Genomic DNA, 26,849 nt, shown 5'->3' on the forward strand with positions numbered 1-26,849 from the left:
GTAACCAAAATTAGAAAAACAAAACAGAAAAGTGATCATACTTACTCATCCTACCTAGACAAGAAATGCTTCAGAGCTGGAGCATGCTGGATAGGCTGCTAGCAACTGCACCTGCTCTGCTGGGATGTGAGACTAATTCGCATTAGCAGTCCTCCTGCAGATCATGCCCTGGCCTACAGGGCATAGCAACTTGACCTGACATTTTAAATTATTTCTTTTTTATACCATTTCACGCCAGCAACACATTTTCCATCACAATCAGCTCCTTGCCCTCCCTCATCATGGAGGAGCTGGTGTGGAGCTGTCGTTTCACAAAGCCAGGAGACAAGGGCCTTCAAACCCATGAACGATTCTGCACGTGGAATGTGGCATATCTTTATTAAATAGAATGGGCACTTACAAAGGGGATGTAATGGGAATGCTCACGGTATGAGCCTTCCTTTGGGTATGAACCAACCTTCATCTCACATCACCTCTCTTTTCTTCTCCCAGTCCTCCTCCTCCTGTTGGGTGGTGTTCTTTGGCTTTAACCATGCGCTCCTCCTCATCTCCTTGAGCTGAAAAGTCAAGAGTAAATGCATGAAACATTGGAAAAACCATAGGAAAACACACCACAGATATTTATAAATAAATTATAAATAAAGGCCCCTCTGCACATTCTGATTTAAGGAATTGTTTCAGCATGTGCCTAAGTCCAGCTGATCTCCATGAGACATAAAAGCACACTGAAACACACACCAAAGTGCCCATCCTGAGCAAAGCTACTTCCAGGGGTAAATTAAAGGAAGATGTCCTCCAGCAAAGACGTGCACTCAGGGCAGCGCTGGGGCCCAGGAAATGATGACGGCAGCAAGCTGACCCTGCAAACTCAAAATGAAATCAGAGCCTGGGGAGATGAGATCCAGATTTTCCTGCGCGCAGTCCTTATAGCTGAAGGTGGATGCTCAGTGGTGTGCAGGCAACAAATGAGCTCCGCACATGGGAACAAACATGTCCAAAGGCCTCACACCCAACAGGGAGCTGCTGGTTGCCGAACATCTGACAATCTGGCTCCGAGAGCGGGCACCAAGCCCTGGCAAATCCAGCTCCCAGCCCTGCTGAAAATCTGTCGCCACATCATCAATGTTAAAAGACAGGTTTTTTCAAATGGGAAAAGCACGTTTATCACACTCGGCAAACTCACGGACAACACAAGGCATAATTGCTCAAATGTCAAATAAAAATTCTCGGCTGAGTAAACACTGTGCGTGGACCCTTTTTGATCCCCCAAATATGAATGTTTCAGAACAGGATGAGCATGTGGCCAGCGGGGCTGTAATGGAGAGCGCTCTGTATCCTTAGCTGTACCAGGCCTGATAAAGTGCCCGCTGTCATGGAAAAAAAGCTCATCTGAAAGACAGAGGGAAACCAGATGGGAAAAGAGCACAAACCCTAGGTGGGGATTTTTAAGGATTTTTTTTTTTTTTTAATCATTCCCAATTTTCCCAAAATAACACTCTCCCATAGCTCCAGGAGAAGTCTCATCCACCTGAGGCATTCAGAGGGCAGGGTTATAAGGCCAGGTTTTGCCCTGGCTGCATGAGCCTAACCCAAGGGGCACCAAGTGGGCACCAGTGCTGCTGGGCCTCTACCTCAGCTATTGCTGACTGCAGCACCTTGGCCACTTCAGATTTTGCTATTCGTTCTGCTGCTCGGATAATTTCAGCAACTCCTTCTGCCTCTGGGCTTTCTGATGCTTCCACCACTGCTCCATCAGGGTTGGCCACGTCCAGACTTTCCATCTCTCTCGTTGCTGCTGTTTCTTCTAAGGCTGGTGATGCTGTCACATCCTTCTCTGCACCCCTTGGTAGCAGTGTTTCTGTGTCTCCTGCACGGTCCCCAGCAGAAAGGGCAGCAATGAGATCTATCCCGGGGGATGATCAGAGCCTGGAACCTGTTGGTAGAAATGCAGAGGGAAGCAGCATAACTATAAACAAGACCACAGCCATTAAAAGAGGTTGGTGTCAAGACCTGGAGCTGCAGGAGCAGCTGTTTGCTCTGTGCAGAATCTTGGATGCAGAGCACTGTGCAGGAGCACAACTGTGGCTCTCACATCCCTGCTCTGTGCTCTCCTGGGGGTGGCAGACATTTCTGTAGCCTGAATGGAGGCCAAAGACACAACTGTACCCAAAACATCTTCCTTGCCTCTTATCAGGTGGATTGTGTAGCAATCAGAGACTAAAGGGAGGCTGGCTCTTTCCCAAGACATGTTTGCTTAAAATCCCAGAAAAAAAGAAAAAAAAAAAAGTATTTTCTCTACCAGAAGTGGAGAAACACACAGATGGGCAACAGCAGGCTTTAGCCAGGCACAGTGCACCTTCTCCCAGATTTCTGCACCAACATATCTCACTTCTGACCTGCATCGTCCTTAGGGCTGCATTCTGTGCTCCCCATGTGCAGCCAGGCCATTCTGCTGTGATACTGGTTCACAAGTCTTGCATTGGGATGTTCATGCAGTTCCACAGGCCAACCATCAGCTCAAATAGGTGACATTTTGACAATGAAAGGATCATTTCTGGTACATACGCAAGGAACACTGGCAGAGGAGATGCATAACGTTGTCTGATACATAAGTCAGCTTTTTTGTATTACAGAGATCCCTTGTCAAATATCATCACGTTGATGGGTTAAAAGGCAGGTAACAGTGATGCTAGCAAGTAGTAGTTATCACAACAGACTTGGAGGAGTCTCATACCACAGATGCTGCTCCTCATTAGCAGTACCTAATCCAGGACAAGCCAAAGAGATGACATGAGATGGAATAAGTTTAATGAACTGAGAGCATGAAATCAAGAGCCAGAAATAGCCACTGGTGTCTGTCCACACACACCAGATTGGGCAAAGACTTCACACTTTGTTTACTCCCCTCTGTTCTTTCCCTTCTTTTGCATGGAGACCAGCACAGCACTGGGACAGCAGACAACTAGCTTTTGGGCACATGATGACCCAGCAATACAAAGGGATTCCTGCAGCATGGAGACACATTCATGCTGTAAGCCTGCCAGCACAACACCAGGGTTTGCCCACATCCCTGAGGACACAGGGCAGTCACTCGCTCTTGCCACCGAACAAGCTACCTGCAGATCTGCTTCATTAACTAGTAACCCCGTAGGCCTGCTGACAAGAACATACTTCTCTCTCCTCTGGTAATTAGCCCTGAAGGCTGGTCATGCTCACTGGCCATGAAACGCTGCAACAAGCAGCCTTTTCATGCTGCCAGCCTTACTTTTGTCCCTGCCCATTCCCATTGGCTGTGGAAGGCCAGCGCGATGCCTGCGCTACTCCTGTGGGCATCTCTCAGCAGGGCAGAAACGAGCTGGCCGGGATGGCTGGATGGCATCTGCAGAGACTGGGAACATCTTCCTTTCGCTCAGGAAAAACACGATTAGCTCCAGGAGAGGGATGGGACCAGCTTGAGTTGTGCTGGGAAGAGGAATGGTCTTACGAGGCTCCAGAGATGCTGGAGAGGAAGCACAGAGCTTTGTGCAAGGAACTAACAGGAACTTTGCTGGGAGTAGGACTTTGCTCCCTGCTGCACATGTCAGGCTCTGGTCCCAGTTAGCAGTAGTGTCATGAAAGTAATAAAAGACCTAAATCTACTTGAATGAAAGTGAAACACCTCCCAGAGTTCCTGAAATGTGGGCTGAGTTAAGCTAACGCTGACATGGATGCAGTGTAAGGGATTAAAATGTTATTTTTAAAATTACTCTCCTTGTCAGAAAACAAAGGAGGCAGGTTAGCAACACTCACCCCCATCAAAGATGTTATGGCTCTGAAATGAAGCATGCATAGCCCAAAGATCCAGCTTTATGATTGCATTTCCCCTCCAAAATATTTTTGAGACAAATTCCAGGCACTTCAGCAAGTAGAATGGCTCAGAGATTAAAAGCAAACGTATTCCCAGCAACTCTGGGCAGCCTGCTCCAGCAGCACGACCACAAACCCGGCAGTGAATTGCGCTCTGACTTGAGATATGACCTCAAAGAAGTCACACCTGCCTCTGTCCTGGGCTCCTCATCCACAGTGCTCAGCTGCGGCCATGGCTGAGAATTAGCAAAGGTTGCTCCCTATTATGTGCTCCCTAAGGTCTGGTCACCACAAGGATGAAATTTCAAGGAGCTTGCTGCCTGCACAGTTTTTCTTTAAGTATACATTAGCATTTTGACCCACATTTGCATGGGGACTAATTCAAACCTCACAACCTCCAGTTTAACCTCACAAATTGCCCCTGAAGCACCAGAAGATTACCCCATGTCCCCAGGAGCGCGGGTTGCTCTCAGATCACAGCACATCACTGAAGCTCACTCCCTTGTCTGGAGTGCTCCAACACCAGGGCTTCATTCCCAACCTGAGCACTCTCATGCCTTGCTCAGGATTATTCAATTCCAGCACCTCCTATTTGCTGCACGACCCCTGCTTCCTCTCCTCAGAGCTCTGTTCTCTGCTCAGTGGCAATTTCATAGAATTGTTTGAGTCAGAAGGGACCCTTAAAGGTCATGTGGTCCAATCCCCCTTGCATTGAACAGAGACACCCACAGCTCCATCAGGTGCTCACAGCCTGCCCAGCCTGACCTCGGCTGTCTGCAGGGATGGGGCACCACCACCTCTCAGGGCAGCCTGTGCCAGCGCCTTACCACACTTAGTGCAAAAACCTTTTCCTGCTATCCATCCTAATTTCCTTCTCTTGGGGGCATCGGCTCATGAGGCCCTTGTTAAAATCTCCCCCACCACTTGGCAGCTGTGTAGTTTGCCCCCAGCCCATTTGTTTATGTCTGACTAATGCTCATTGCTTCAAAATGAGTTTGAAGCTAATGCTGTGTCTCCCAATTAAATGTTTGATAGAATGACATCAAAAGCAGAACAGACAGAAAAAATGATTTCCCATTGATAGGCTGACCACATTGTACAGAATTATAAGGCTCCAGTTGCTTAGAATTTCACTTTAATCTTTCAAATTAAAGCTTTCCATGCTGCTTGTCTGCCCCAGCTGGGATTTGGGTGAAAGTTTCAGTTAATACAGTTTATCCAATGGAGGAAAACTTTTAACCCAAGTTAAAAAGAAATAAACTGCTATCTCTTCCAAGCATTGGTCAAACAGTCTCAGCACGATAGTTTGCAACACTGCTTTCATTTTGGAAGAAAGGTCACAATGGTGCCAGAGAATAATATTCTTATAGTCCATGGGGAGCAACACACCTTTGGCCAAGCTGTGGGTCCCTGAAAAATGACAGTTTGCACACACACCAAAGCCATTTGTGATAGTTTAGCAGTGAAAATACTTTTCAAAGTTCCGGCTTTGTAACCTGAATATTCTTTCTGTGCAGTTTTGGTGTTCTTTAAAGTAATCTGTAAAAATAGCCAGTGACCTTTAGTGACATGTAACAGGCTCCTGGTTTCCTTCCATGGTTTGAAGACTTAAACAATAGCCCCAAAGCAATGACTCATTACTACACTCACACACATGCTCGATGCCTGGGAAACTGCTGGCTGTTGGTCAGTAGGAGCAAGGAGATTCAGAGTTCCACAGTGCAATGGGCTCCAGCAGTTTGGGGACTCGTGCATGAAAGGCCTACATTGCAAACAGCCAAACTCCCGCCAGCCATTGCTACAAACACCAACAGGGAGGGGACGTGCAACAAGTTTTTTGTGGGAGACCTGGGGAAAGGTCACTCTGGGTTGCCAGGGGACTTAATGGCTGCACTCACTGAGCTCTCAGCATAATGCTTTCTGTGCTCTGAGCCTCCTGACATCTTAGCAACCTTTCAGCATGGCAGAGTGGAGGATCCGTTCCCCAAACAGCATATTCTTTTAGGTAGGCCAGGAGCATCAAATTACCCTCATTCTTACAGGGGGAGGAAAACTTCATAATCCTATTAGGCTGCATTCACTTGACACCAGCTTTTAACACGTGTCCTGTAACCTCAGCCAGAAAGAAACCTTCAACAGCTCAGCTGGTGGAACTGTTGCCTTTAGACCACAAGCAACATGCTTGAAATCTGAGAGAGGAAATCTGCAGGTTTCTGAATAAATCAGGATTCTGGAAGTGGGGTCAACCTCCGGGCTGACAGTCACAATATGACAACTGCCAGCATTCAGGGAAAGCAGACAGCTTGCAATGAGTTATGTTGTCGCTCTGAAATCCCTGTCTCCTGAGAACTTCTACACGGCTGCCAATGCTGCTATTTGCCCAACACAGCCATAGCATTTGGGTCATTAAACAATACTGATGGCAATGCCCAGAGAACTCCAAGCACCTATTGTAGTATCACTGAATTCCTCCTTTGATCACCGTGGTCAGAAATACCTGATTTTTATCACTCCTTAATAGCTCCCAATCAACTTTAAGAAGTTACCACAATGCTCATGGTAGAACCTTTGTCAGGCCGGGATAATCATTGACAAAACCAGAAGAGCAGATCTCACCAGCTCAGCACTGTCAGCCATTTGTGACCTTCTGCATGGCCTTGCTACCCCAGGGACAGGGTTTCAGCTTCCACCTGGAAGATTGTTCTGTGTTAGAGCAAAAAAGGCTGCAAATGTAAAAGCCAAATTCCCAGGTTCCAGACAGCCTGCAGAGATTAAAAAAGGGAAGAAAACGTGAAGCACACGAGTCATTTCTTGGGGATGCACAGTCCCCTAAGCATATAGTAGGAGTTTACATGACCATATGCTCTTATGGGCTACTCAAGAGAAACAAATCTGTCCTATACTTAAGATATAGAAGCTGTCATCCTTTCTGTGTCCCACATAAACCAGAATACACCAATACTTACTACGTTTTTTTCCTCCAAAGCTCTAATTGATGACTATCTAACTGAACCCTGAGCAGCTGCTAATTCAGCATTACAAGCTTCTGTTTCAGGCTTGAAGAAGGACTCAATGCTTCCAAGTTTACCTAAGCTCTCCAGCCATCCCAGTTTGTCTAAGATATTATCTCTACCCATAAGCCTTGTCCAACAGCAAGCAGAAAAGCACATTTTTTGTTTCCAGTATCTCTCTGTTAAAGGGAAATGAAAACTCAGCACTCCGTTGAATGCTTCTGAAATCAAAATGGTCAAGAGTCATTTGAATGAAGTTAATAAATGACAAGAAATTATAGAAGTTAATATCATTTTACAAATGTATGTTTTCCTGTAGGTTGATGTGTGGCTCTCAAGAGGCTTGAAAACGCCTAGCAAATTCTTAAGAGCCAAAAACATTGAAAATGAACTTTAAGAACAAGACCTCATGGACTTCTCTGAGAGGAGGAGAGACATCAGAACCCATGACAGCTTATAACTTACAAGCTCTAACTACTTACAGCAACCCATCTCTTAAACATGTGGTCATAACCCTGTGTTTAGATAAGAATTTATTTCATTTATTACCTAAATGGTGATGTACCCATTTGGAATTTTTGGATGGGCACTAAAATACAAGGCATTAGCTTGAAGTGGTGGAGCAGATTTGATGGGCATCTGCATGGTTCATCTGTCAACTCAGGTAACTTTCTAAAAGCTGAAATGATAACTGGGATTTACAAGACTTGCATGTTCTTGAGGAGAAAAAACGGCAATTTCACATACTTGCAATTGAAGTACTTCCAATGGGGAGGTTGGCACAAGAAACATAGGAAAGATGAAAGAATTAAAATAAAAAAAACAATTTATGCATTTAGCCTTAAGTACCAGCTGTGTCTGATGGAAGTGGTGTTTTCCTTCCTCCGATATACGCACGCATTCACATCCCTCAGGTACAGATCACAAACTTATTAGTCCAGTTGCTTCGTCTTGGATAGTTTATTAAATCGTAAGGGCTTTCATTCTCTGCTGCATCTGGGGAATTTTGTAGGCTTTCAGTGCTCCTCCTCAGGTCAGCCATGCAACCAGATGATTAAACTAAATTCCCTTAAAGAAAATCTTTGTTTAATATTAAAACAAAAACATTAAGCTGTAAAACATTAAAGTGTTATTTAATGACCATTATGGCTATATGAGAGCCAGATGGAAGCTGCTCTGTGCTGTCCAAGCTCAGCTTCCCAGGAGCGATGCTCCGTGCGATGCACACCCTCTGAGCAGCACAGCAAACACACAGAGCAGTCAAGAGAACAAGCAGAGAAGTCAAATTCTCAACCCAGCATACAGCCATGGAGACACCCATCTCCTCTTGCTCTGGGTGGGGCAGAGGGATAAAACTCCTCCTCATTAACTCCTTAACAAAGCAGCAACTCATGGAATCACACTGCATCTGCTCCCAGAGCTGCTCCCGGGCTCTATCTCACAGGATCATTAAGGTTGGAAAAGATCACTAAGATCATCCAATCCATCAGCCCACCTCCACCATGCCCACTGACCACATCCCTCAGTACCAGATCTCCATGGTTCTTGAACACCTGCAGGGATGGTGACTCCACCACCTCCCTGGTAAACCTGCACCAATACTCTTGCCAATATCTTTCCCAAAGAAGGCCAGTGGATGTCTTGCTATGCAGCAAATGGGAAAAGGCTTGGACTGTACGTACACTGTATGGTAGCACAACCCATACTGAGCATGTGCAAAGAATAATAATTGAACCTTTTCCAGAAAGTAGCTGTCCCGGTGTGTGAAAGTAATGTCTGTTCACTATCTAGCCAATGAAACAACTTAAAAGTAATAAAGGATAAGCTTCCATTCTCAGAAAAATCTCTATGAATCAATAACCACATTTGTAGCAAGCATTCTATTCAGTGAGCTCTGATTATCAAGAAATCCACAAGAGCAAGCAGCCAGATCACTCGCAGCAACAACCAAACATTTCTCCTCTAATTGCCACATTGGGCCAGAGAAGCAGAAAAATTCAAGCAAATCCCCACTGGAATCTTTAAGGAGGCTCTAATTCCACTCCTAATGTCAAATGAGAAATTCTGTTCTTGCAGGAAAAGGATCTTCCTCCCAATCACAGAAGCTTCCTCCAGCATCTGAGCTGAGCCAACTGCAAATGAAATCTTGAACCTCTGCCCAGCATCATCATCAAGAACTGAAACTTCTGAATTAGAATGATATAAAAGATGCCAATAAAAATTCTCTTCTGCAAGCTCTACTCTGCTGTCTGAATCTTGCTCCATTTCCCTTCCAGCCCTGTTAAAACCTGGGCTGTGCCAAATCCCAGGGCAGACCCCACTCACAGCATTTCTGACACAAGCCAGGGAGCAGTCGAAATTACAAAAGACAGCTCTCATGAGAACCCCAGATCAAAGAAATCCACCTCCATTTGCATGAACTTTTAGATAAACATCCAAAAAAGTTTAAAGTTCACTGGGGGACTGACCCTTTTCTGCAGTCACCCTCACACAAATACAATCCCTGCATTTGCCATTTCTCTTTATGGGTGGTAAGGTCTTTGGGGCAGGCACCAGGACTTCCTATGCGCTAGGGAAGAGCCAGCACCATCACCCTCTGGTTCTAAATGGAGACTGTGTGTCTTGCCACAGTGTAAATAATAATTGTAAACAGTCCAGCTCTAACATGACTTCACTGTGACCCTCCTCTCATCTGCCCACTCTATGATACTGAGGTCAAATTCAGGGAGATTTGATGTGAACATGAAGCATGCGTGGTACATCCAAATGGTCAGAGTTTGGAAACAAGCCCAAAAATTATAACAAAGCTCATCTATGCATCTCTCATTCCTCCTTTGCTCCAACCACCAGCTGTTCTCCATTCAGCTACCTGTTACATTCTGAGTTTCAATTAGACTGCACATAGACTTCAATAGATGATCACAGCACGGACCATCATAGCAGGTATCTACTCTTACCTTGGTATCCTATGTCTGGTAAAAGATATAAAATTTAAAAAGAAGCAAAAATCCTGTGACAGCAAGTGAGGTTCAGGCACCCTAACCACGAGCTCAAAAAAACCTCACTTTTCCCCTTTATAAAAGCAAGCAGTTTCACAAAGACTCAAACAATAGATTATCTTCAGGGTTATTGTGACGTGACTATGAGGCTTTCTCGTCAAGCTGCCAGTGGGGAGGAAAAAAAAAGCTTTCTGAATCAGGCTCTTATCATTTATACCACATTACAATCCAAAATGAAAAATGACTTGCTCCAGATTTGATAGAATAAAGCATCTTGAGATGCCAGAGAAGTACCCAATTTTCAATAAAGACATTAAACCTAAGCTTCAAAAAAAAAAAAAAAAAAAGAATAATTACATCGTTTTTTGCTTTGAGTTTTAATGTTAAAAGTGTCAATTTATAAAACTAGGTGAACATCCACAATTCCTAAGCAGACTGTAGCTAATTAGACCTCTTTTGATCTTTTATTTTGCCCAGAAGCTTATTTAACAACTTTACACAAAACTCGAGGTTTTGACACAGCAGTGGACTGGGGGAGGGGGGAAGACTGCAGAAGAGAAAAATTCTCTCTGCATTTTGCTAAGGTGAGGGCTCATCACCCTCCCAGGCATACATTCTGTCAGCAGAATGCTTTTTAGCAACGAGCTGGACCACCTCTCATCAGAGCTATCAGCATGGAGACACTATGAAGAACAACATATTCCCACCCAAGCAGCATCTGCTCTCGTTGCAAAGGGTTGTGCAGAGGGGTCTGGTGGAAGTGAGGCAGACAGAGTTGGTCCAAGCACAGAGTAGAGCCCCCACTCTGCTGTCCTGCACCGAAACAAACCTTAAGTAAGTTGGCTCCATCCTGGGGCAGTGGAAGGGATGGGACAGTTCCTCCTAGTTCCTTACACCTCTCTTTCCTGCAAAGAACTGACATGAAAATAACCGTGGGGCCAGATAACACAGAAGCCACTAAGACTTGGCCATTTGTCATTTCTGTGACCACACGATGGGTTGATGGTTGAACTTGATGATCTTAGTGGCCTTTTCCAGATTTGATAATTTTATGATTCCATTGATTCTATGACATCAGCTCTCTCCTTAATGAGGTATTCCCTCCTCTGGGACCTTCACATCTTTCAGGAGGTCACAGTGGTGAAGGATTGCTAAGGCAGGAATTGCCTTACCTTGTCCTGAAATGGAACATCTCAGGGCTCACACACACAGACTCCAAGGAGCAGGCAGCCAGCCTGATCCAAGAACAGCTGTTGGGAAGGGAGCAATAGGAGGAGGAGACAGGATGGGGAATTAACAGCTTCTAACAGCACAGCACAGCTGAGTCTGCAGTAAAATGCTCCTGTCTGCGAGCAGCTCCCTTCTGACGGGAAGCTGGATGGATTAGAAACAACCACAGCCATTTGGACGTGCAGCTTTATGTTCTGTCTGTGTTAATCTCTGTCTATAGGAAACAAGCTTAGGACCTAGCCTAAACCTCAGTAACAGCAGCCCTCCACTCCTGTCTCTTTGCTCCCTAATTTAACTGTCTTCAGTCTCAAGTAGGAAGAGTCTGAGCTCACCCGGTAGCTGAGTTCATTTCAGATGCACTGTTCAAGCAGGAATAAGCATGCTGATTGCAGCTCTCAGCCCCCACAGCACACATCCACACACCCACCCAGTGGACCCCAAGCACCAGCCCTGGGCTGTGCTCTGACCCCCCTACCCCACATTCACAGCCTCTAGGAAAGCTTAAAAAGTTGTCACCAATTTGTTGAAAAAATCAGTCTCTCTCACCCAGTTCCAAGGCCATCCTGGCTTGCAATTTTACTTCCTTGCCTCCTCGCTCTCCTTGAGGTGCATCAGCTGAATGGGGCTTCCACAACAAAGGGAAGAAAAAGGGAAGAGATCACAGACTGCACCCACACAGCAGCAGCAGCAGAGATATTTCACCTCTCGTGCTGCGCATCACAGCAGTAATGATTTCCAAGAATACCATTGACAAAGTTAAAAGCTTAATGTAGTAACAAAAATCAATACTGTGCTCAAGAAAATCCCCTGATGCTGGAGCATAGCTCAGGTAGATGGCACTGGGGCATCCCCTCACTAACAGCAGCTGGCAGCCCATTAGAAAGGGGATGCTGCTTTAATTTATTCCCTTTGTCGTTCTCGTATAGATCTTGCCCTTTTCAAGTGCTCTTCGGACCTTCATTCTGCAATTTGGGTTCATAAATAGAAGGAGTTCTAAAAGCTGGGATCAATATATGCTGCGTTCCCTTTCAGACAGGAGGCAGCAAAAAGGAGAGAGCCAAGTGCCCTGCTGGCACAAACAGCAGTTCCTTTGTGCTGCAGTTCTATCGTTAAAATATGAATCCAAATATGGACTTAAAGTTAGTTAACTCATGGAAACAAAAAATAATTACAAGTCATGCTTGCATCCCAAGAGCAATTCCCTAGGCATAAATCCACACCTTTGACACTCAAAGAACAACTGCCTTATTGCACTGAAGGTGCTGAAGATGATGCCTGGAAGATGACAAGTGACAGGTCAGAGCACAAGGCTGTGAAGTGTTGGGTCATCTCATGGTGTTTTAGGGTACCCTTGTACCCCAGCAGCATTCATGCAACCTGACAGGAGAGCATGCAGCATTGCACTGGTAAAACTCGTCTGATTTTTTTCTTCTTCCAGACATAATTGATAGGGTTTACTTAATTTGACATTGACCTAAGGGACAGATCATAGAATGGCTTGGGCTGGAAGGGACCCCAAAGATCAGTGAGTTCCAACCCCCCACCACAGGCAGGGCCACCAACCTTCAGATCTGGTACTAGACCAGGTTGTCCAGTGCCTCATCCAATAACTTACCTTGAACACTCTCTGCTTCCATTAAATACACTTGCCAGATCCATAGAGCTCACAAGGAAATCCCAAAGGATTCCACTTGTTTTCAATCAGAAGCCTTAGCAAATGAAAAGCAAACCTCCTCCTGCCACCTCTTCAACACGCACACAGGGCTCTACCAAAACACGCCTCACCGATGCTTTGCAGTAACACCTGCTTAACACCAAACAAAAGCACGTCTCAGTCACTGAGTCGGTAAAATCCAATCCAGTACGTCAAAATATTTCAGCTTCACCCAAACACTCCTCTCATTGGTTAGTACTAAAATTTCTTCCATCTCTTCATCCTCCTGCCAGGCCTTTTACGAGAACACAAAGCTTAGTAACACGTCTAAGAGAGGACTACTGCTCGAACCAAAATAGTAGCTAACATCTCATTCCTCAGCCCGTCCTCCTCTGAAGAATGAAGCTATCCCACCTCTGTACGTTTCACCTTGGCTTTTATCTACAGCTTATTGCTCTTATTTCCTCTCTCCTATAACCCAAATAAATCTGTGTGGTGCTAGCTATAAAGCAAACAGTGAGAGAAAGGCATCTCATCCCTATTGAGGGCAAAGAGCTCGGGTCAGAACCACCTGGGCGACGCTGGGGGGGCAGAGCCCTCCAGTTTCACAGGGAAGCCATTCTGCAGCCCACAGCTGCTTCAGCACTGGGTTGGGGCTGTGCTTTGCTGCACTCTGGCTTTGCTCAGCCCCTCGGCCCTTCTACTTCTGCAGCTGAGTTGCACCACGGCTCATCAGCATACATTTACAAAGTGATGGCTGAGAACTTGGCCAGAAAGCTCTCTGAGCACAATTGCTGTTGTTTTTACAAGGAGACAAATCCACAAGGCTGGGAGAAGTAGGAAGGAACATCTGCTTGCACACATCAGTGCTGGAACAAGCTGCAGCTGAGAAGCCCCTCTTGCTCCCTGGTGCTGCCTGCTAACTGCTGGCATAAATACAGCAACAGCATTGCACATGTGGCAGGCTGTTTAATTTTAGAAATCAAAACTATCCAGTGATTAAGTTAGTCATCCTTCCTCAATCTGGGACCAACACAACAGTACCAGAGGCAGCAGTCAAAACCACCATGGTTTGCAAGAGGGAAAGTGCGTGTGTGTGAGCACCAGAAGCTCTGCTCTGCCCAGCCTCACTTTGCAAAGGGAAACACTCCAAGGAAGGCTCCAAATGAAACCTGAGTGCCTGCATGGATCCTGCAACGCAGGAGGCTGCAACCCTGCAAAGCCCAGAGGTATCTTCCCCTTCCAGTGAAAACCAGCAAAGGAAGAAAGCAAACAAGTCATGGAGGGATTTTCTGTTTCTCTAGACAAACACGCTAAGAGCAGTTCAAAAGAGGCTAATTAAATTCTAAAATCCCTGTGCAAATACATTAATAATGATTTAGAAATGAGCAGTTAACCAAGGAAGTTTTCAAGGTGGGAAGTGTTTGATACAGAAGAGCTGCTCAGCGTTCGTTGCAGACAATCTCTCTGGATGGCACACGTGTTTGGAGGCTGAGCAAATGCTCCTGGGCCCAGGAAAGCAGCATCCTCCCTGCAGGCAATCCCCATTGCCTCCACCACCAGGGAGCCAAGGCAGCACCAAGCAATGTGGCTGCAAGCCTGAAGGACCACTCTGCAGCCCCATCAAGGACATCTTCTGACCTGTCTCCAGGGCAGAGGAAAAGCAAAGATGTTTATTCTCTCCTGTTGTTGCTATGGGAAGTTTCTAAATGCCAAATAAATCTTTTTCCTCTTCCGAGCCAAAGGAAAGAATCAGCAACTTGTAACAGATGAGATATGGCTGTTTGTGAGGACAGGCTTAGCTCATAACCATAAAGAACTTTCGCCCAACCAATGGAAAATGTGTATGAAATATTGCTATCCTAATAGGCACCAAAATCTTCCCCTTTGTGCACGAAGCATGCAGTGGTGAGAGATCAATGATTTCTTATAATTACTGATACAGCGGGGTGGAAAATCTGACAATGTTGCATGGTCTCCACTCCCACAGATCAGAGAACCTCTCAACTTGAAACGCCATCTTGCCCACAAGCCAAGCAACCATTGCTCTAATGCTACTGTCTTCATTTAACAATGGCAAAACGAGGTGCAGAGAAAAGCAGCGATGTGCCCTTGGGAAGCCTTTGGCAGAGCACAGAATTACACCCACTGGCTGAGGCTCTGTCCTGCTCACACCTCCAGCTGCAGTCACTAGACCACCCCTCCCATTCTTTTCCCCTATTCTCTTCATGCCCTTGCTCCTGAAGTACATTTTTTTTTTTCCAGGCAAGATCTCATGAGATATTGATTCATATGCTAGTTAAAATCCAGATCCATTATATCTCCCTTTTTGCTTTCATTCACTAATTTTATTGTCCTATAAAACAAGAAGATTTTCAGAGGAGATATATTCACCATGCCGCCACTACTGCTCAAGGCACACAGCTGCCAGCATCTTCCGGAAACATGTTTGTTTAGTTCATAAATCCTACTTTCAGTATTTTGCTAGATACAAAAATTACGCACACAGGACAATAAATTCCAGGATCACTCTTCCTTTGGACATGACAAACAGGACTGCAGTTATTTCCCCAGCCCTGAAGTACCTCTCAAAGAGCAGTCAGCAGTCTCATAACTTGAGATAAACCATTTAATTTCCAGAAGGAGCCTTGTTTGTATGGAGACACAAGTTATTGTCTGCTGGGTGCTCTCTGATTGCTCTGTGTTGGGAAGCAGATGTTTGGGCTGAGCGTGTTCCTGGCACACAAAGTTTCCTCATTCAAAATTGAAGGATCTCTTTAGTGGTCCATAAGAGGATATATTCACTTACCTCAGCACGCCAAGTATGCTCTTCTGCAGTTTCAGCAGCTAGGAGGATAGGCCCCAAAATTGTTTTACACTGTAGATATCTAAGAGAGAAAGTGAGGAATAAAAGCAAAATAAAAACCATCAAAAACTGGCAGGAACTGATTCAGGAGGGAAAACAGTGGAGAGGAAAAGCTATCCAGACTTGACTCATGATTAAATGCTCATAAAAAAAAATAATAAAAAAAAAACATTTAAAAAGAAGCATTAAGAAGTAAATCTAATTGGTAGAAACAGAGGGAAAGGAAGTTAACTGCAAAATTCAACTAGACCACCAGAAAAAGCCTTCAAGCAATTCAATTTGTCATGGCACGGTGAATCCTGCCTAGAAAAGGGTTAGAATTCGCATGGAAAAGCAGCTCAGATAAAACAAATCAGGTGTGATTAGCATTTGTAAGTGTACATAAGGTACCTTTAATCTAGGCATACTGTTAGCAGCATAACATAAAAATCCACCAGGGCAAGCTGCTCAGCCACATCCCCACAACTGCAGACAGAAGCAGCCCTGGCTGATGCACACTGCTGTTGTTTCTATGCAGGATTCAGAGCTCCCCCCCAGACAGCTTGCCATCAGTGATATGGGGTGGGCAGCAGAACTCCCAGTGGCCTCCACATCAGCCATGGCCAAGGGATGTTTTGCCAAGGCTGATGTTTCTTTTAGCCCAGCTGAAGCTCTCTGTTAAATTGCCAATGGAGAATAAGACTCCATAAAACTCATATCTGGAATCTGGGGATTACTCATCAAGAACATAAGTGCTCTTGGTCAAAAACGTTGCTAGATTTACTGTCTGTTCTTTTTAATGCATCCTGAAGTACGGATTTCACCACTCTCCTCATTGCTACCAGTCACTCTGAGCACATGAGGAGAAATGGCCACAGACTGCAGAGATCTTACAGCCTTCTCCAAATCAAAGACTATAGACGTGCCAGGTTAATCCTGATCAGTAACCTTCACTGTGAATATATTGATAACACTGTGCAACTGGAGAAGGCTTTTTAATGTCAGGTGGACCACATCTTATTCCCACAGCAACTGCTGTGATGTTTAGTCACTTTGTTGCCCCTTCTCTCATGCCCACTCTTCCACATATCAGCACATTAAGAAAAAGCTAGGAAACAGACCTAGGGACTGTTATCAAAACTATAGACTTCTACCCCCTCTATTACTGCCTCCAGCCAAGGAATCCAATCCATCCATTGGCTTTCCCTTCTCCTAGCTGAGCTTGGAAATGCTAAGACACCTTTAAAATCCTCCCTGTTCTATACAGGTCTAGATCATTGTTTGGATATGACATAGCAAAAAAGATATAAAAAATATGTCAAGGCTGAGCTGCTTGGACAAAGGTGCTAAGAAAGAACTCAGATGCACTGCCCAGGTATTTGAATGTTATGGGCTGCCCTCAGAGACAACCACCACCCCTGGCTTAGTGCCACCATGCAAGTGGTGAGGTGACAGCCAGCCAGGATCATCTAGCAGAAGGTGTGAAAGTACTCAGACATTGTGAGACAGCACTGGAAGAAGCTGACAAATGCAAACAACAGTTATTTGGGAACAGAAACACCTCCCTTTATGGTTTAAAAGCATGCCATATCTTAGCAAACTCATTTCATAGAACCGTTTGACTTGGAAGGGACCCATAAAGGTCAGCTACTCCAACTCCAAAGTAGCTTTCATCATATGTAATACAACAATGTCAAACACCAATAAACATTTCATTCGCCTACAACACAAGTAAAACACAGCTACTGTAGAAGAACACGAAGGTTACCTGCATTAGGCACTGAGCATAAACCTCTGCATTACTCAACTGTCCTCTATTTTTTTTTTTTTTTGCAAGAAGAAACACAACATCAGAGCTTGGGTACTTAAAGCCAGCCAAGTCAGCACCAGTGGGCCAGAGCAGCACATCCTGGCTCCCAGTCCCTGCTCGGGGAAGCAGTGTTTGGTAGTCAAAAGCAGTTGAACAAAATCTAGATTCTGTTCCTAGCTCACTGACTGACAGCACGTAACCTTGAACAAGATGCTGCACCACCTTCTCCATGTTGAAATCGTTGAATAGACCCGTTTGCATGAGACCCGTGGCTGAGAGTATGGTGCAATCGTTGCCCTATAAGGTACTCTCAGGTCATCAGCTCTAGGGTGCCAGAAAAGAGCAGAGCCCAGTTGTTGTGAGCTTATGCTACATGATAAGAGCCTTGGTCAACGTGCATGAATTTTTTCCAGCACTCCACGAGTTCTTCTGCATAGTAAAGTTAAAGCAAGCGAGAGAAAGAGAGACATCCACATTTGATTGGCTGTGACTGGCTGCAATTAAAAACTATAATTTATTACCCTGGATTACGAGTATAATTTCAATGCAGAGAATTAAGGTTTTCTTCTGAGATGGAAATAAAGATTAATTTTTAATTTCCTTTCTCATTGCACATTTAAGAGCAATGGACTCCATAGAAAACTACAGGTCAAAATAGTTTTATGGAGGAATGACAATGTTCTGTTGTCGAATAATTTAATGCTCTTGCTGCCTTTTTAATATTTGACTGCAGCTCCCTCATGCGAAACAACGGCAGCAGACACTGTACACATTTGCTGCAGTACTCAGGTCAATGTGACTTTGAAACAGCAAAGTTTCGCTGCTCAGGGCTCAGGCAGCTCTGGGAGCTGCTTTCCATAGGAAGGGAGACACGGCTTTTCCAAAGGGCAAGCAGCCAGCCTAGAATGGGAAGAGCAGAATGAAAGCCTGGGGGAGCACCAGAATGGATGGGCACAGGGGGGAATACTTACACACTGGCAGGTGCATACAGATAAAGCAGGAGAAATGTTTCCATCTGGGAAACACTGCTGTAAGACTTCAGGGCTGGGAGGTTTTGCCTGCAGGCAGAACACGTTATTCCAATTTCCACAGCACATCAGCAGAACACAGGAAGAAACTGTGAAGCACGAGGTCACAAATACACCGAGGCCTTGGCACCGTGACTAGGTCACTGCTTTCCAAAACAGCTCCCATGCAGTGGAGAAAACCACTGCAGAAAAACTGGGAAATCCGCACCATTAGACAGCATTTCTGAGCTATCAGAATCAGAGAATTCAGTGCAGCACGTGAAAGGGGGGATCTGTGCATCCATTCCTCCCAGAGATGGTCTCAAGACAGGATTTGCAGCAGACAGCAGGAGGACACTGTCACATGCCTTAGGCCCAGCATTTGACCCTGTGCAACTGGCAGGGAAAGGAAATTCAGGAATTCAGAAATGCCTTAAATCGCTGTTCTGGTAGGAGCAATTAAAAAAAAAAAAAAAAGGCCATATTAATGACTTGTATCCCAGCTAATTGAATAACCCTACACTGACAGAACTGTAGCCTAGATGACATAGTAATAGGCCTTTCCATTGTAGGTTTTTAAAATTTATTGGCATCTTGGGCTATAAATGGGATTAGATGATGAGATGCATACGTGATGCAATTGCTGCTCACCAGAGTTAAGCTGAGCACTCTGCAGGGTCATGGGGAGGAACATCTCTGAGAGACAGAGGTGACAGCACTTTCAGCACAGCCAGGGATCAAATATTTTGAGGGCTCTCTTGGTGGATTTTAGGCAAAATCTGTTGGAGGCAAGGAAAGAAGGCACTGAATCTAATTTTCAGCAGCCCTTCTCCTTGCAGGATTTCTAGACAGCATTTGAAGTACCTCAATTTCCAGTGCAGAAAAACAGCAAAATTGGGCACCTTGCTTAGGACGAGTCAACACCAATTTGTCACTGTGCAGTAACTGGAGTCCTGGTGCATAAACCAATCCTCCCCACTGCTCCCAGTGGGATGCTGGCAGCCCATTTTCCCAAACACCCCAGCGCCTTTGGAAAGTCTGGATTCCAGTTTTGGAGCAGAAGAGATACAAAAGCACCAGCTGCTATAGAGAATCCTTCTCACAGGTTTTTGACATCAGTTTTGTCTCCAGGAGCCCACGCCTGGTATAACCATCGCCTGAGTGTAAAGACTGGTATGTGTCTCCGGAAATGGAGTTTAGATGTTTGTCTTATCTGAACAAGTTCAGCAACTGAACACAGTGTGCAAAAAAGCGTGAGCAACCCTGACAAAGCAACTGCCGCCTCCTTATCACGGTCTCCAAAAGGACTAAAAAGAATCAAGCATCAGAGACTTATCTCTCGAGAGATGTTCAGTGCCCATGGCTTACCGATCAGCTCTAACTCCCTTTTTCACCGGAGTTTTGCTGCCTTGTTTTTGGCCACACAGAACAGCCTTGCCACTTCCTGAGTGTGGAGGAGTCATGAGGGGAAGGGCTGCGGAGGATGGGCCCTCTTCGCCAATGCTGTTGTCTTATATTTCTGGACAACAGGATGTTATTTTTCTTTATTTTTATTTTTTTTTTACTCATGGCAATTTTACCCTTGTGATAACTGCAACAAACGGCCATCCCAATATCACAGGGAGGTTGTGAATCTTTCATTCATTCCTTGCCATCACCAAAGATGTGAATAGGTTTCCTCGAAGTCACGTTAACCTTGTCTTCCTCCCTGTGTTCTCCTCGTGCACTCCAGGCTCTGTTTGGGATCCTCTATCTGAAGTCCTCCAAAACTGCTTCTGCCATGAAACATAGCAGGTCCTTTAAGCCCTTCCCCTGACTCCTCCATCTGCAGTCAGTCAGCACAGAACTCCCAACAGCACCAAGCCCTGCTCTAACAGCTCTCCCTGAAAACAGTGGGAAAACACCTTTTGATTTCAGGAGAGTCTGATTAATCCTGAATGCTGCTGAAAATACTTCACTTAAAGTACAAGATGAGTAAAGCATAGAAGTACTCAATTCTGGAACATGAGAGATCAGGTCAAAGCTACCAGTGAGTAGGGAGGATGAGATCAATAGCTTAGACAGGACAAGAGACTGAGAACAAACCGTGCTTTACTCAAAGAGGAGGCTCTAGAAACCGGTATGAGCCTTCTTGGGTTACAGTGTTAACTCAGCAAGAACAAAGGTGTCACAAGGCACTCCATGATAGTGGGACACCCAAAAAATGTAGAAATGCAAGTTATCAGGCATCTGGAAATAACAGATTGGAACCTACAAGAAACAGGCTGGGGCTGGATCCCACATCAGCCATGTTTGGGAGGTAGTTGTGATGGCTGTAACCTTCATCTATTGTAATGTAAGGTCCCTAACACGTACATTCAACAGTAATATGAATTAGATACTCACTGGTTGTTCAAATACCTCAATTCATTTGCATATTTTAGTCAACACCAATGTCTGTAAACATGCAAGGCTAAGTTAGCAACAAGTGCTATTTATGGAGAAGTTTCACTGAAGGAGCCCTGCATAGCCAATGTTCTTTAATCAGATGCTCCTCCATCAGTCCCTCTCTCACAGATGCTCAACAGATACAACAGGGGTTGGAGCAGATGGCATAACTAATCCCTGAACCCTCTTTCCAGGCTGCAGGGGTTGAAGGATCAGCACTGGTCATCGCTCCCCGATCCTCAGCACAAAGAGAAACTATCATAGCTCAGGCCTACTGAGCAGAGCTATGAGAAAAGGACATTTTGTTTTCAGATGCCTTCCTCTTACAGGCATTGAATGAAGAAAAAAAAAAAAAAAAACAAAGCAAAAAAGGAAAAAACACCAAAAAAACACAAAAAACAACACAACCCGAGCTCTGATGAGAAAGATAAATTCTCAAAAACAGTGACAGACTCTCCAAGCAGATACCGGAGGAGAAATGCCACCAAGATCCGATTAGCCTGGTGAATCAGCGCTGCAAACCGTATCTCTAAACCAAAACACCCTTCCTTTTCCCTTTCTCACACTCCTCTTCCCATCACGGCAAAGCTCTCCCAGCCCTCAGCTCCCCTGCCCACGGCTCCCACACATTGCCTGCCCAGGGTCTGATGTTGCCTTATCAACACCTTCCATTGATGCTGGTGAAGTCAATGCTGGCAGAGGCACCAGGCCCTCATTGCTGGGTCACTAACATGGCAGTTATCCCTTCCCCTGCACTTGGGGTGATTCAAGACTGCATGACTTGGGTTGGTGGGTAGGGAGAAATCTCATTTTTTGTGAGAGAGAAAAGCCTGCTTTTTAAATCAAAGGAGGACACAAAGCAGTCAGGTGGGTAAAGCTCTCATGCGTTTGCAGCCCATTCTCTGCTTTGTGAACTACTTATACCAACACAGCAGGTTTCCTCTAAAGGCTCCTTGGAGATAAACGTCCTAGAAGACTTTTTGGTCTGGAGGATAGAGAGAAGTGGCCCATTGCCCTTCTCCAAAGATCAATCCTTCTGCGCTAATCAGTGACTGCAACTTGTGATTCTCCAATGAAGCTCTGTGAGCCAGGGGAACACCTAGACCTAGATTTCAAGCTAGCTTTGGAAAAAGCAATGGGGCTGCCACAGCTGAGCAGGTGCACCTCAAGTGCCTTTCATGAGTTGAAGCAACAGAGAGCAGCATCTGAGCAAGTGGCCTCGGGGCCAGGTAAGAACTTGTATTGCCTGGGAGAGGGAAGGGAGACATGCAGATGTGACTCTGAGGGACATGGTTTGGTGGGCATGGAGACACTCTCACCAGAATAATTAACTGTGGTTCAAGAGCAAAGAGGCAGGAAGAGGAGTGGCAGAAGGATTCCGTCCTTAGCTGACAGAGGAATTCAGTCAGGTTTCAGCTATTTACAAACACTTTGCTGTTAGCAGACTCTTCCCAACAGCACAACCATTACCATATGACTGCCTGTAAGCAGCGTCACATCACTCCAGTGTCAGCCAGATCAGTTCATCGTTTCCATACCTCATGGGTACCATTTTGGTCATTCCAAACTCAAGAGGCAAGCCCAAAGAACAGAGCCTGAAGCAGATAAATACCACAGCCCTTCCAAATCTCTGGACTCACCGTGTGAGCATGAAGCCAGGGGAGCTCGGGGGAGCCAGCCAAGCACCATCACAAGCACTCCCCAGCCTCCTCTCCTCTGTTCTGAGGCCAGCATCAGCCATATCTCTAAAGCTCCAATAGTTGCTCTGGATCCAGCAGGAGGAGCTGGCTATACGCACATTTTTGTCTTAATGTAGGGCCTAAATAAACAGTCAAATAAGAACTCAATCTAGAATACCCTGTAGTTTAAAGGATTCCCTCAATTCTCCGTGTTCCTTTTATTCCCATGGCAACTGATACAAGTCTGATCTTCAGTCCAAATACTTTTTTCTGCCTACTTTTCTAATATAACTAGAAACACATACACAAATTTGATGCAGACTTGTACATTTTTTCACAAACACTGTAACACCTTCAATTTAAGCCATAGCTGAAAGTTATTTCTTTCCTAATTACAAATATGTCAGCCTCTATTTATGTAAAAAATGAGTGCTGGTCCTGTGGCTAATGTGGGAAAGGTTCAAAACACCACTCACTGCCATTTAGGAGACAGAAATAGATGGAAAGACCCTTACCTGGAAAAAATTGAAAGAAAAGACCTTGAGGAAAGGCCTTCACTTGTAGTAGAAGATGACAAGAAAATAGACACGGTACTTAGGGACATGGTTTAGTGGGTATGGTGGGGATGCATTGATGGTTGGACTAGATCTTGGAGGTCTTTTCCAACCTTAATGATTCAGTTTAAACAAATGCATAAAATCATTGTCTCATGTCACAGGTGAGCAGAATGGCTATGCTGAGCCCTTTGCCTGCCTCAAGGCAAGAAGGGGCTTGCAGGGCCAGTTCACTTAACACTTCCCAATGTCTCTAGCAGGGTTTGGACCACTTTTCAAATGATTCACAGCCCTTTTCACTGAGCTAAACATTTCCTGAGACCCTTTAAAAACTTTGCAGAAATATTTTGCACCTCAGCAGTCCTTCTGTGAGTTCCACATCCACTAAATAACAACAAAACAGCTTGCTTGAGTCACGAGCATGCTCTGTCAGAGGCCAGGAGTGAGCAGCAAGGACTTTGCAAAATTGTCAGATATGTGCACCTGCTTATGAGTGGATATGAGTGGATACTTTGTCCCATATTTTTGCAGTACGAAAAGAAACCTGAGGTTTTACCTGACAGCTTCTTACAATCCAGCCAGTGTAAGGTATAATACAGTCTTTTTTTCCCTTGCTTCTCAGATCTCAGGAGCGTGTGCCAAAAGACTGTCAACTTGTTAAAAGTACATTAATGCAAATTCCAGAGCTTTCAGTTATGTTTATGCTAATAGAAAGCCTCCCGCTCTGTGACAGGCCCAAGTGAAGAGTCAGTAACAGGAAAATTAATTCCAGCTGTTGAAATTGATTTAAAACTAGCTTATTCATAATAATAATAATAATAAAAGAATTCCTGAAATAAAAATTAAAAAAAAAAAAAAGGGAAATACAGAAAGCACAAAATCATGTTTACTGCATGAAAGCAGAAAAGGGTTCTCCTGTTGGGAAGAAATCTTCCAAATTTAATCAAGCCTGGTTAGAAGAAAGCTCTAACTTGTTATCGGGTTGTAAGTGTAGATTAACATGAAAAGAATTAGCTATGTGCACAGCCTGATTTTGCAAAGGAAACACAAGGGTGTTGTGCATGTATTTTGTTTTATATTCCTTATGTCTAATCCACAGGCAAGGAGACCAAATCCAGGCTGCAACAGGACAGGTAGTATTTCAGCTGATAATGGTTGTGTCCTGAGCATACCAGAGCTCTTGGGTGGGAACATTAGCTACCCAGGATCCTGCATTTAGTCAATGTTTTCACATTTGTTTTTTTCTGACTTGAATTCTGAGCGATTTCCATGTTTAGACAACCCCAGTCTTGGGATCGTATATCCCAGCTTTGCTGGGGTTTCACAGTTCAAATCAAGATCTAGATGTGAAATTGCTGGCTGGCCTGCTGTTTCTAAAGTGATCTCAAATGTTCGTATCCTTCATCTAAATAACCAAATCCAACAGTGGTCCTCAGGCCTTCGACTATCTCTACATATGGCCCTAAAATATTTCATGCCATTTCAGTGCTATCAAACGCAGCTGAAGGAACGTAACACCTTGCAACATTCAGTTCTGAAATGGAAAGGGAGGCATTCTTTAAAATTTGTTCAGAAATAGGCTTTCAAGCTTTCAACACCTACAGCTGGAGCCAGATCCAAAAATACCCCGTGTTCTCATTTAAACAAACAAAGGGGCTGAGTTTCCAAAACACACGATATCCACTGCTGCCATACCCTCCTGAGTACAGGATCTGTCCCTCTCCTAACGAGCTCTTCTAAAAGACCTGAAGTCTTATTTAGAGTCCTGCATAGACGCTCAGACCTATTTTTAGCCCCTATAGTATCCAGCTGCCAATAATATGAGTAATTAGCCACAATTGCATCATCTGATTAGGACCATATTCCTTGCAGTTTTGGAAGGGACTGATCCAGGGTTCACTGACATCAGCAGAACTCTCTCCATTGACTTCAGCAGATTTTGCATCCAACTTGAAGGGACAGTCATGTTTCTAACAACTGAGAAGCCCTAACACCTCTGCACAGGACTTTACTGCCTCCATCTCTTATTTCCGGAGAACGAAAGCTCCCCACCTTGAATCTGTTTGCACTTACCTCCATTTCAATGCTGCACAACTTCACAGGGGTGAAGACTGAGAGGTGCCATGACTTGCATGGATTTAAACCAACATATGACACAGAGGAATTCACGAGTGTGTGCGGCTGTGAGGATAAAGTGTTGGAACAGTTTCAGCACGAACCTTGGCAGAAGCCAAGTGAAACCCAGCTTAACACAGGAAACCAATAAAGGAATCCAGTCCCAGCCCCGTAAGGAAAGAACTGGGCTGGAGGAGATTGCTTCCTTTCAAAGAGGGAAAGCAAGAAGGAGCTTTCTCTAGAATTCCCACTAGAATTTCAGAAATTTGTCCCCTTATTGTCAACTACACAGGCTCAAGATAAACTTTATAGCCTGCCAGAGCTCAGTAAAACAATGGAATGGGCAGAGTAACTGCTGGATTGGAGACACAGCCATTTCAGAGACCAGCAGTATCCCTGACTCATGCCATCAGAGGAAGGAAAGAACAACAATAAAGAAAGCACAGGCTATTCCTCTGACTGCCCCCCATGACTTCTGCTAGTGCATGCCAGGAAAGAAGGACGCTGCACATTTTTAACCGAGGAATGTACTGCTAGAACCATCATTTCAACTTAAAAGGGCCATTCACAGCTTTATCTACCAGCTAGAGTCAATTCATGTGGGGAAACGAAGCATTGCAAATTAAATGAAAACCTGATTAGTAAGGAGGAGGGAGGGAAGGCATCCTTTGCAGGACTGTGTCATCTCTCCTGAAAAATGAAGTTTTACGGATGGAAGTGGGAAGGATTTTCTGAAGGCTCCTATTGCCTTCTGCCCTTGCTCACCCCATTATTTTGCTGTGGGTTCTTGACCAGACTCAGTTTGTTGTCAAGCAAACAACCAGGTTCCAGCTTGTAATCTGATGCAGGTCAGGCTCTACCTGCCTTCAGCTCCTTTGGCCCAAAATCAGCAATGCAAACTCAGGAATTCAAATACCATCAGTTTGGGGAATGGGTGGTAGTGTTTGTTTCTAATAACAAGCAGCTTTGGGTTATTTTTCTCTGCCTTCTGGATCCCAAGTCTTTTAGGCATAACCAAGTTGAATTAGGTGGGGGATGGAGTTTACACAAACATGAGGACTAGAAATGTGCTTTTAAAACGAAGCTGAAACTCTCATGCAGCTCTTTAAATCCCAGAGACCAGGTACTAAATCACCGAAGAAATGATCATTAGCCTCACCAGAAAATGGTGGAGCTGCACATCCCCTCCCATCTATTTCTTATTCACACAAAGTAAGCTTGAGAATTGAATGAAGATGATGAGGACTCATCCCTACTACTTACAGAAACTGTTACTATCCAGAGTCTTCAATAGACAGCAAAATCATGGGGTTCTTAATCTATTTTCTGTCCACACGTGGAGTTTGTTTGAAGCGGACAGGTAGTAAAAAAGCAAGGAAGAATGGCTACGTGTACAGGGAAGGCTGGAAGGACTCCTCTGCATGCTTTTGCAGGGCTTTGAGGCCTCCAATCTAGTCAGAAGGATGGTGAAACAAAGGAATTTGAAAAAAGGGGGAAAAAAAATTTACCGTCACCTCAACAGCTTCCTGGTTGCACCAGTCTGAAGTGACTCCTGAGCCTGCAGGGAAGAGCAGGGCATGCAGGATCCCACACGCACAGGGTCGAGGTCACATTCTCCATGCGCTGCCCTGTTCCACATCCTCCTGCAGAAGGCTGGTCTAAGAAAGCAGGC

At 44.9% G+C, this 26,849-nt stretch overlaps 1 protein-coding gene across 1 annotated transcript; it reads right to left on the minus strand.

The window, feature by feature from the left end:
* Nucleotides 1–379: 379 nt before the first annotated feature.
* On the minus strand, nucleotides 380–22,570 carry LOC149916432 (uncharacterized). Its single transcript, XM_090148542.1, has 5 exons — nucleotides 22,470–22,570; nucleotides 15,550–15,685; nucleotides 11,633–11,711; nucleotides 1,632–1,921; nucleotides 380–557 (listed from the first exon to the last, which is right to left on the minus strand). The coding sequence occupies exons 1-5, from the start codon at nucleotides 22,568–22,570 to the stop codon at nucleotides 465–467; spliced, it is 699 nt and encodes a 232-aa protein (XP_090004668.1). The 3' UTR covers nucleotides 380–464.
* Nucleotides 22,571–26,849: the final 4,279 nt, after the last annotated feature.

The sequence above is a fragment of the Phasianus colchicus genome, chromosome 11 (genome assembly GCF_987193195.1).
Source record: "Phasianus colchicus chromosome 11, bPhaCol1.hap1.1, whole genome shotgun sequence".
Taxonomy (NCBI): Eukaryota; Metazoa; Chordata; class Aves; order Galliformes; family Phasianidae; genus Phasianus; species Phasianus colchicus.